The 12,271-nt window shown below is 44.6% G+C and overlaps 1 protein-coding gene across 13 annotated transcripts in view; it reads left to right on the plus strand.

The window, feature by feature from the left end:
- Positions 1 to 12,271, plus strand: part of LOC147105924 (protein piccolo-like) — a 917,910-nt gene that overhangs the window by 373,607 nt on the left and 532,032 nt on the right. For all 13 annotated transcript variants that reach the window (XM_086010862.1, XM_086010863.1, XM_086010861.1 and 10 more), the window contains exon 3: positions 7,222 to 7,869. In XM_086010862.1, the coding sequence (XP_085866988.1) occupies positions 7,222 to 7,869 (648 nt within the window). The remainder of the gene's footprint in view (positions 1 to 7,221; positions 7,870 to 12,271) is intronic.

Here is a 12,271-nt window from a genome sequence, read left to right on the forward strand (position 1 = left end):
AGAAAAGGAAGCCTTGCAATTGTATCGACACAGCATGCATTCTCGTTAAATGAAGTTATACAGATCAGATCTGTCAAAAACCATTAAAGGGAATTGCTGAAAGAATTGGTCAAATGAATGGTATTTGCCTTGGGAGCTGCAACTACATTTAAAAACATGTAACTTCAAAATTGAATTAAAGCAATCTTTTTTTGAGGTGGCTGCTTGTGAATAAAATTGATTTAATTTTACATTAATTTCCCATTTTCCACCATTCCCCAGCCTTGCCAAGTCAGGTATTATCCACTGATGACCTGAACACTGCACTGAAGTACTTTTAATATCTGGCTATATAATTAAAGGCTTTGTGCCTAGTTTTAGACACGAAGGGAATCGAGGGATATGGGGATAGGGTAGGAAAGTGGAGTTGAAGCACAAGATCAGCCATGAAAGAAAGAAAGACTTTCATTTACATTTCACAACCTCACAACCAATGAAGTACTTTTTGAAGTGTAGTCGCTGTTGTAATGTAGGAAACGTGGCAGCCAATTTGCGCACAGCAAGCTCCCACAAACAGCAATGAGATAATGACCAGATAATCTGTTTCAGTTATAACCCAAGGGTCACAGACCTGAAACGTTAACTCTGTTTCTCTCTCCACGGATGCTGCCTGGCTGAGTGTTTCCAGCATTTTCTGTTGTTATTTCAGATTTCCAGCATCCAGCAGTATTTTGCAATTGTAATCTGTTTCAGTGATGTTGGTTGAGAGACAAATATTGGCCAGGACACCAGGACAACTCCCCTGCTCTTCTTTGAAATAGTGCCATGGGATCTTTTACATTCACCTGAGAGGGCAGATGGGACCTCGGTTTAACGTCTCATCCGAAAGACGACACCTCCGCCAGTGCAACACCACCACAGTACTGCCCCTCCGACAGTGCAGCACTTCCTCAGTACTGCCCCTATGACAGTGCAGTGCTCCCTCATTACTGTCCCTCCGACAGTACGGCGCTCCCTCGGTACTGACCCTCCGACAGTGCAGCAATCCCTCAGTACTGCCCCTCCGACAGTGCGGCGCTCCCTCAGTATCGCCCCTCCGACAGTGCAACACTCCCTCAGTACTGCCCCTCTGACAGTGCAACGCTCCCTCAGTACTGCCCCTCTGACAGTGCAGCGCTCTCTCAGTACTGCCCCTCTGACAGTGCAGCACTCCCTCAGTACTGCACCTCTGACAGTGCAGCGCTCCCTCAGCACTGCCCCTCTGACAGTGCAACGCTCCCTCAGTACTGTCCCTCTGACAGTGCAGCGCTCCCTCAGTACTGCCCCTCTGACAGTGCAACGCTCCCTCAGTACTGTCCCTCTGACAGTGCAGCACTCCCTCAGTACTGCCCCTCTGACAGTGCAACGCTCCCTCAGTACTGCCCCTCTGACAGTGCAACGCTCCCTCAGTGCTGTCCCTCTGACAGTGCAGCGCTCCCTCAGTACTGTCCCTCTGACAGTGCAGCGCTCCCTCAGTACTGCCCCTCTGACAGTGCAGCACTCCCTCAGTACTGCCCCTCTGACAGTGCAGCACTCCCTCAGTACTGCACCTCTGACAGTGCAGCGCTCCCTCAGTACTGCCCCTCTGACAGTGCAACGCTCCCTCAGTACTGTCCCTCTGACAGTGCAGTGCTCCCTCAGTACTGTCCCTCTGACAGTGCAGCGCTCCCTCAGTACTGCCCCTCTGACAGTGCAGCACTCCCTCAGTACTGCCCCTCTGACAGTGCAGCGCTCCCTCAGTACTGTCCCTCTGACAGTGCAGCGCTCCCTCAGTACTGCCCCTCTGACAGTGCAGTGCTCCCTCAGTACTGCCCCTCTGACAGTGCAGCGCTCCCTCAGTACTGTCCCTCTGACAGTGCAGCACTCCCTCAGTACTGCCCCTCTGACAGTGCAGCGCTCCCTCAGTACTGTCCCTCTGACAGTGCAGCGCTCCCTCAGTACTGCCCCTCTGACAGTGCAGCACTCCCTCAGTACTGCCCCTCTGACAGTGCAGCGCTCCCTCAGTATTGCCCCTCTGACAGTGCAGCACTCCCTCAGTACTGCACTGGAGTGTCAGCCTAGATTTTTGTGCTCAAGTCTCTGGAGTTGGCCTTGAACCCACAACCTTCTGACTCAGAGGCGAGAGTGCTGCCCACTGAGCCACTGGCTGACACTTATTGAATGGCGGAGCAGGCTCGAGGGGCCGTATGGCCTACTCCTGCTCCTATTTCTTATAGAACTATAGAATCATAGAAACTTACAGCACAGAAGCTTGTGCACAAATCTTTGAAGGTGGCAGGACAGGTTAACAAAGCAGTTAATAAAGTTCATGGGATCCTGGGCTTTATAAATAGAGGCAGAGAGGACAAAAGCCAGGAAGTGATGCTAAACCTTTATAAAACACTAGTTCGGCCCCAGCTGGAGTACTGGGCCAGAAATTCGCGGCCAGAAGCGGGAGTACGGTCGGGGTACTCACGCATCTGGCCGTTGGAAATGCCGGCGTTCAGCAGGAACAGCGCATGTGGGGAACGCTGGCATTTCCAGACCCGAGGTCTATTCACAGCGCGTGCGACTGCACAGGCAGCGCTTGCGCAGTGAACTTTGTGGATTTCAATGATGGATTCAGTGAGGGTAAGTCCTTAGAAGTTACACTTGAAAAAAGCAAGTGTAAAGTTGTTCATTGGCTGCGGAGGAAGATATATTTTATCGTGGAGCTTCTGAAATGCAATATTTTTGTTTGGGAAAGGGAGGGAAGTTATTTTAAGAAATTTTAAGTAAGTTTTAAAGTTAAAATTTTTTTTTTTTTTTTTTAAAAGGGTTTTCAGAACGGTAGGTAGAAGGAGCAATTGTGGCTGTGTGAATGGAATGTGAGAATGAGTTATGTATGTATGTCCACATATATTCCTTTACGTATATGTATGTATGTTTTATATTCCTTTACTAATGTGTATGAATGTATGTTTTTAATTATGATTTTCCAATAAATTACTTTCTCTGGAAGTCATAATTAAATAATACATTCATACACATAAGTAAAGGAATATATACATAACACGCAAAGGAATATATACAGACATACATACTTTCAGAAGCTCCACGATAATAAATATCTTCCTCCGCAGCCTCTGGAGCAACTGTACCCATGCTTTTTTCATGTGTAAGTTGTAATGACTTGACCTCACTGAAAGCAGTAATGAAAGCGGCGAATTATACTGCGCACGCGCTGCCTGTGCAGTCGCACGCGTTCTGCCTCTGAACCCCTTCGTTCAGAGGACAGGAAATGCCGGTTTTCCCCACATGCACTGTGCATGCTGAAAACCGGCATTTCATCCAGCCAGATGCGTAAGTACCCCGACCGTACTCGCGCATTTGGAAGGGAATTACTGGGCCAACATTTTACATGTCAATAAAATGAAAAATTTAACAATTGCACGACTTGCCCCCTCGCATCTGCGACTGAGGGTCCAAGGAGGTGCATTGCGCAAGAGGTCATCATCGTACGTATCCTCACACTGTTCCCTTTGGGGAACTGTATGAAGTGGTGGAAGGATTTATGGCCGTGATTAACGCTCATTCCGTGACCGTAACCATCTTTGAACCAGCCATTAGGGCGGTTAGTCCGATGGCGGGAGGGTTTTACGGGCTCGCACAAGCTATAGATTTCTGGCCCATTGTGTCCAATTCTGGACACTGCACTTTAGGAAGGCTGTGAGGCTTTGGAGAGGGTACAGAGGAGATTTACTAGAATAGTTCCAGGGATGAGGCATTACAGTTACATGGGTAGACTGGAGAAGCTGAGGTTGTTCTCCTTGGAGCAGAGACGGCGAAGAGGAGATTTGATAGAGGTGTTCAAAATCATGAAGGGTTTAGATAGAGTAAATAAAGAGAAAATGCTTCCAATGGCTGAAACATCAGTTTAAATCAATAATGAAACCAGCCATGTGTATAACATTTATAAGTGTTAGCATGCTTGAATTTTTGGTATTTGACAGGAGAGAGACTGAAGATGAGATTTTTGCAGAGTGCAATAGCGCAGGGTTATCACGCGCCTTCATTTTGTAGTGGTGCAACAATTTAACAAAGCAACAAATGCACGTTTTGAATCCTCCAGTGATTCAAACTATTCCAATTGTTCCAGATCATTCCAACTTAAATTGACTTATGCACTCTTAACAGGAAAACCCAATTGGTTTTGCCCTTTATAAATGTTCTTCTGCAGCGAGTTCAATGGTTAATTAATGTGCAAATCCAGCAAGCTCCTAAAAATAACTAAGATGCCGTTTGTGCTAAGCAAATGGCGGAGCGGTGTAAATCGACCAGAAAGTTCTGGAAATTAACAACTCACTGCTTACCTCCTAATCCCCTGAACTTGCCGGTCGATTTGTGCATTAATAACGGCGTGTGTCGTTAAACGCCATTATGTTTACATCACTAAGAACATGAGAAATAGGAGCAGGCGTCGGCCATTCTGCCCCTCAGGCGTGCTCCGCCATTCAATGAGATCATGGCTGATCTTCGACCTCAACTCCACTTTCCCGCCAGCTCATTATGTTTTGCCATGGCTTCACAATAAGCAGACCTATAATTCAGACTCTGCCTTTCTCATAGCTTCCACTTGCAGAAGGGGCTGCTAGCAATTACCTTCACTTGGCGTAATCGACTTAATGGAATGTACTACTTGGCAATCACTTTGAACACCAGAGTAGCAATATTCTTTCGTCCAAAGGTCTTCGACCTGAAACGTTAACTCTGTTTCTCTCTCCACGGATGCTGCCTGATGAAGGGTCCCAGACCTGAAACGTTAACTCTGTTTCTCTCTCCACGGATGCTGCCTGGCCTGCTGAGTGTTTCCAGCGTTTTCTGTTGATATTTGGCATTAATTCATAATGAATATCCTCCAAATGTTATAATTGATAACGACAAATAGAAAATACAAATATCAAATTGCAGGAGCATATATTTGTTTATGCAGTTGCAATCCAGGACACCATTAGCCAGACAAATCATTAACAGTTCTGCAGTGAGATTCTAATTATCATTAGTGTTCTGAGATTCCATAGTGCCGTAAATGTTCATAATTGGGGGTAGACGAAATGCCCAGATTGAAGTCCCGTGCTGCTGGTGATTTGAACTAGTCAAGAATGGGTGTGGAAGAATGATGCAGCTTAATTGATCCTATGATTCCTTTCTTACCTCCACCACTCAAGGCAGACTTGACATCCCAGTTCAGCTACAGTACTTAGCGAAGACTAAAATGGCACTGGGAGCTAATCACTCAAATACATTAATCCCTGCAATATTGAACCCAGCCACCTCAGTCTGGTTCCTGGCACAAATTTTACAGGGATTACAAAATCTGGACTATTGCTATAATAGTTAAACTGTACTGAGATTAGAAAGTCGCAGCATTAGCGTTGTGGGACTATAACTCGAGTTCCACTGCTTCACGGTGCAGTTTGCCAGATTATTGCTTTGCTGTGAGCCAGAGCCATTAATGTTTAGATATGTATTTTGTAAAATTATGAACAAGCACAATTTATAATAAAAATAGTGTGCATCAGAATTAAATTGAATTGAATTAAATTGTTAGACTGGGCTGTTTAAATGTAGTAAGCGCTGCTCACTCAGTTTGCTCAATAAATTAAGTGTTTTAAATGGTTGTGATTACTAGCACTACAGCAGAATTTTTTTTGTAATACTTCACAGACTCAATAATTTCCAGCAGGATGTCTGTTATTTTATGAGACAAAGCTAAAATAAAATCATTTGTGTTTCCTCTCTCGTGTGGCAGAAACTGCTTTTTAAAATGTCTCCTCACGGAGTAGTCAGCTTGCTGAATTTCAAAGATGGTATCAGACAAATCAATTTCACTGTTTGTAGAAAAATCATTTTTGCTTAAAAATTGGAACATATGGGGAGAAAGCAGGGACAGGGTACTGAATTTGGATGATCAGCCATGATCTCATTAAATGGCGGAGCAGGTTCGAGGGGTCGAATGGCCTACTCCTGCTCCTATCTTCTATGTTTCTATTCTATGAAGAATCCAGTTTTGAAACTGATAGACACTGACTAAAAACACCTAGATGCAATCTCAATCTGTCTGCTATCATCCTTGATTTAGTATTGTTAAATTTGAAAGATTGTGAACAATGACACCATAACGGGGTATTTAGGATTAAAGGTCAGAAACTCCTGACACCACCAGCACTGACAGAAGTGGCCGTTGGTATAATCTCTAGCACTGTATCACCGGAAATCCGAATCATTTAACCTGACACATAGGAATAAATTCCAATCCCTCACTTCCCCATACCTTGAATTGTGACTAAATCCATTATTGATGGGAAATCACAACTTGCAGTCCTGATATTGTTGTATGGTATTTTTCCCCTAATTGGCTAATATGTGTAATGTTTTACAGTATGAATCTGCATAGTCTAGAAATGACTGCTTTCAATCTTCATGTACAAACGAATTAAAATTAGTGGGTAACCGGCAATGCTAAAATAACGCCATCTGGAAACGCATTAATATGACATTCATCTGTTTCCTATGTTAACATTTATTTTAACTGTGTTAACACCTCAATTAAAATAGCAGGCCGTGGAATATCGTACAAACTTAGTCATCATTGATACAGTAATATCGCCAGCAGTAATTTCCTGGCTTATATTCTTGGAGGTTTCCAGCTACTTTATTCTAGGAACCTAATATTTTCACTGAGTGTACACTCCTCAACTGCATTAACTGACACTTCACGTCATACAAATGTCCCATTATTCTATAATGTTGATGACCACTGCATGGGTGTTTTCAAAGAGTATCTTTTATTAAATAATGTCATAGAATAATAGAATTATTTCTGTTTATTCTGAAAACTGTATGTAAGAAATGCTAAAAAGACAACAAACAGTTTTTTGGTCATTGCTACTTTTGAAAGTGGAACATTTGATTGGAAGATTCTATTGCTCTGTGGAAAAGTCTCCATCCTAAAGTAAGAAAGGAAAATTCACTTCATGAATCCATCAAGCAGGAATTTATTTGCCCATTTTATTGGTAGACTATAATATGATTAAAGAAGGATGGAAATGTTAACCACGTATTTTCATCTTTTTTTGTGTTCTTTGCAAAATAAGGTAATAAAACAAGGCAGAAATTGACCAGTAAGTGAGTAGATAAAAACAAAGTGGATTTTTTTACTTAAACAGTGTTTCTGTATTCTAGGTCCAGGAATGGCTGTGCTTGACCTGTCAAACTCAACGAGCACTAAGTGGACAATTGGGAGACCTTGGAAAAAGGCCACCTTCACTTCCAATCTCATCAAAGCCACCACCAAAACAGACTGCTTCTGGCCAGTCTGGGCCCAAACAACAACAACCTCAGAAGGGTCCACCTTCTGCTGGTCCATCACCTTCAAAACCTTCAGCAGAACAACCAACGATCCCTCAGCCAAAAGAATCTCAACAACAAAAGCCAAGTCCCCTGGCAACTACTTCAAAAGAAGCAGAGACAAAAGCTGAAGTTCCTGCCAAACCAGTAGAAACCCCATCTGCGGTCAAACAGGAGAAGCCTTTGGATCAGGAATTAAACATCACAAAACAAGTCATAGAAGAAAAACCTCCAGCAGTTGAGAAGAAGCTTCCGTCTGCAACTGTGCAAAAAGAAGATGCTGATAAGCAACCAGAAAAAACGATTGCGTCAAAAGATATGGGGTCAATCGTCAAGAAAGAACAGGCTGAAATAAAGACAGTGAAACTCGAACCCCCGCCTGATACAGACCTTCCAAAATTGCTCCCTGAAGCCATGAAGGTGCAGAGTGAACAGCTGAAAAAACCTGATCTACTCCAGACTACAAAAGAAAAAGTTACAACAGTGAGTAAACACCTTGCTTCTGTAGATTTTCCTTTCTCATAAAGAATTCTTCGATAGAACTTCATGTGTAATTTTCCACAGAATCGACTAGAAACTGATATCCAGATGTAAAACGGGCACAATGCTGACCATGGTACTGGGAGAGCCTGCGGCCAATCGGGCATTCAGCCTACTGTTAAACCCATTTATTGGGCATTCCGAGCAGCATATGTTAATTAGGGGCCTAACCTCTGTTGGAGGAAACCTGGAGTCTTCAGTGACCCCTGTGGCTGACAACTGGAGGCAAGTGGTTTAAAACCTTCTCGTGGAGCCAGGCGGAGCAACTCGTTGCGATTGGCTTCTCCACGTTACCTGCTCTAACCACTCTCCCAGGACTTAACTTTGAGACACTGCCAGCGAGGCAAGCAGCGCAACATTCGTGAGTGGCAATGCCCGAGCTGCCTGTGGTGACACTGCAGGTGCGGGCAGCTAGGGTATAAAATGCTAATGAGCCCCAAGGTCCAGTTTCAGGCCGGCCTCAGGCCTCTTGGTTTGGGCGTGTGCTGCTTCTGCAGCACCAAGTCTAGTCCCAGAAATGGGCCCAGATGAAATTCTTACTCTAGGTTTTGTATTAAATTCAGGTTAGAAAGAAAGGTTGTTACTCCCAAATATAACAGATGTGCACTATTTACCTAGGTCTTGCAAAGTAAAATGAAATGCTTATCATTTATAATAATTACAAATTTCAGTAGTTGAGTTTTGACCTAGGCAGGACCTTGGTAGATATTGCTGCCCATCTACCTATCTCTAAGGTCATCTTTTCTGCTGAATATGGGGCATCATTTTGTTTTGGAGGATTAGTTTTTCTGCTCATTATGAAGGATGTCAGTGTGGAGGAATTGAACCCTTTACCACTCTTAATGGCCAATGTCGACATCAAAATTCCAAGGTTCACCATATTATATAAGATTTAACAAAACCAGGCAACAGGCACCCTTACCTAGTCTGGCCTATATCGGACTCCAGTCTTTTCAACACAATCACTACCCTCTGTAATCTAAACTGTCTGTTCACTGTCCCTGCTCTGCGTTTGAGTCTGTGGTTATGGTATGGGTACAGTAGCACAGTGGCTGAGTTACTGGACTAGTAATCCAGAGAATGAGAGTTCATATCCTACCACGGTAGTTTGAAAATTTAAATCCAGTTTTCTTCAAATGGAAATAAAAAGCTGAGTGTCAGTCAAAGTGACCACGAAGCTGTCGGATTGTCATTAAAAACCCAACTGGTTCACCAGTGTCCTTTAGGGAATGAAACCTTACCTGGTCTGGCCTATTTGTGACTCCAGTCACACACCAATGTGATTGAATCTTAACTGCCCTCTGAAGTAGCCCAGCAAGACACTCAAATGTATCAAACCACTTCAATAAGAAGGCCCACCACCACCTTCTCAAGGACAACTAGCGATGGGCAATAAATGCAGGCTTTGCCAGCGATGCCCATATCCTGAGAATGAATGATAAATGAATAAATAAATAATTCATTTGATTTATCTATATCGCTTAAAACTCCCAATACGGTCTCCCTGAGCCAACTTTCCTCCAGTGTAAATATTTGCAGCTTCCTTAGTCTAAGGTGCCTAATCCCAGTGCCATCTCCAAAGTCAGATGTCTTCACTGTAGTATGATGACCAGAATTGCATTAAATACACTGGATGGGACCAAACAAAAGCTCTACACAAGCTCACTATTACCTTGTAGGACTTGGTGGTTGCAACAAGCTATTCATCAGAACCCTCTTCATAGAGTCAGAGTCATAGAGCTCGATTTTCCAAGCCCCGAGGAGGCGGGAGTGGTGGGAAAATTGCAGAATCAGGGGGCAGGATCCTAGCCCGCCCCCAACCCGCCTCCGTGCCAATGTCCCAGGAGGCGGGTACCCGACCTGTGCTGGGAGCCGCCTCCCTGAGGCGGGAAGGAGAATAGGTAGGTAACAGGCAGTTTTTTGCCTAATCCCTATTTTTAGCCCTGAAGTGTGGGCTGTCCGACGGCTCTGAACCACGCCAAGTTAGCGAGGCAGACCGTCGGTCTGCAGGGGTTGGAGGGGTCGAGATGTCCGTTGTGCAAGTGAGTGATGGGTGCATGTGTGCAGAGGTAAGTGTGTGAGGTAAGTGTAAAGTGTTTTAATAAGTTTTACTTACCTTTACTTTCTCCTGCAGGCTTCCTTCCTTCAGTTCTTGGGAGTCCCTCAGCTCACCGGCACAGAAAGCAGAATGGCCGCTGAACTGTCAGAAGCTGCAGCCTCTGCTTTCTGGTCTGGAGATCTCTCTAACTGAGTCTGAGTAGAAGGACTCAAGTTAGAAGACAGATTGTCAGTGTTTGACAGCTTCACAGAGTTGTCAAATGTTGATTTTTCATCTGTCAAAAGCTCTTGACAGATGAAATGTCAATCGCTGATGTCACCAGTAACCAGGTGTCACTTAATTGGCCTGCTGAGCCCACTGGGCGGGCTTAACAAGGTCAATCAAGGGAAAATAGCGTGGGTTGGCCACAAGTCGATGGAGGCGGGACTACAACCCAAAAATGAGAGTCCCGCCTCCAAAAGCTCCCCATTGACAAAATTGAGCCCATAGAGTCATAACGGCACAGAATGAGGCCATTTGGCTCAGCGAGTCCGTGCCGGCTCTCTAGAGCAATCCAGTCAGTCCCATTCCCCCGCTCTATCCCAGTAGCCCTGCAAGTTTATTTCCCTCAAGTGCCTGTCCAGTCTCCCCTTGAAACCACTGAGTGTCTCCGCTTCCACCACTTCCGTCGGCAGCGAATCCCAGGTCATCACCACTCGCTGTGTAAAAAAGTTTTTCCTCACGTCCCCCTTGTATCTCTTGCTCAAAACCTTAAATCTGTGTCCCCTAGTCCTTGTACCATCAACTAGTGGGAACAGCCTTTCCCCGTCTAGCCTATCCAAAACCGTCATAATCTTGTACACCTCTATCAAAGCACTCCACAACCTCCTTTGCTCTAATGAAAACAAATCCAGCTTCTCCAACCTGTCCTTGTAGCTAAGAACCCCCATCCCCGGAACCATTCTGGTAAATCTCCCCTGCACCTTCTCAAGGGCCTTCACATCCTTCCTGAAGTGTGGTGACCAGAACTGGATGCAATACTCCAGTTGTGGCCTAACCAGCTCTTTATAAAGGTTCAGCATAACTTCTCTACGTTTGTACTCAGTACCTCTATTTATGAAGCCCAAGATTCCATATGCTTTGTTGACCACTCTCTCAATATGTCCTGCCACCTTCAGGGACCTATGCACATTAACTCCCAGGTCCCTCTGTCCCTGCACACTCTTTAAACTGTGCCATTAAGTGTATATTGCCTCTCTCTGTTCCTGCTGCCAAAATGCATCACCTCACACGTCTCTGTACTGTATTAAATTCCATCTGCCACTTGTCTGCCCATTCTACTAGCTTTTCTATGTCCTGTTGCAGTCGATTGGTATCAGCATCACTGTTTGCCACACCCCCAAGTTTGGTGTCATCGCAGATTTAGAAATTCTACTCTGTATTCCAATATCCAGGCCATTTATATATATCAAAAATAGCAGTGGCCCCAGCACTGACCCTTGGGGAACACCACTGTCTACCATCCTCCAGTCTGAAAAACAGCCATTTACTACAACTCGCTGTTTTCTGTCCATAAGCCAATTCCTTATCTAAGCTGCCACTGACTCACCTATTCCATGAGCCTCAATTTAGTTAACCAGCCTTCTATGTGGTATTTTGTCAAACGCCTTCCTAAAATCCATGTAGACAACATCCATTGCATTCCCTTCATCAATCCTCTCTGTTACTTCATCAAAAAATTCAATTGGATTAGTCAAACACAATCTGGCTTTTACAAATCCGTGTTGGCTTTCCTTAATTAGCTTAAACCTCTCCAAGTGCCCGTTAATTGTTTCCTTGATTATTGTTTCTAAAACTTTACCCACCACTGATGTTAAACTGACTGGAATAACAACAGGAAACGTTGAAAAAACTCAGCAGGCCAGGCAGCATCGGTGGAGAGAGAAACAGAGTTAACATTTCAGGTCGATGACCTTTCGTCAGAACTGGAAAAAAGCAGGAAATGGAACAGATTTTAAAGCAAGTTTGGGGACTGGGAAAAGGGGGAGGGGATTAAAGAACAAAAGGGAAGGTCTGACCGGCCTGTAGTTACTAGGATTGTCTTTACACCCTTTCTTGAACAATAGTGTCACATTTGCCACTTTCCAATCCTCAGGCACCTCCCCCGCATCTAGGGAAGATTGGAAAATTATGGCAAGCCCTTCCGCTATCTCCTCCCCCAATTCCCTTCGCAACCTGGGATGCAAGCCATCTGGACCAGGCGACTTGTCCACTCTAAGCATACCCAGCCTTTCTAGTACATCCTGT

Source organism: Somniosus microcephalus, chromosome 17 (assembly GCF_052327205.1).
Source record: "Somniosus microcephalus isolate GS21.2 chromosome 17, FLI_Smic_1.0, whole genome shotgun sequence".
In the NCBI taxonomy this organism is placed as follows: Eukaryota; Metazoa; Chordata; class Chondrichthyes; order Squaliformes; family Somniosidae; genus Somniosus; species Somniosus microcephalus.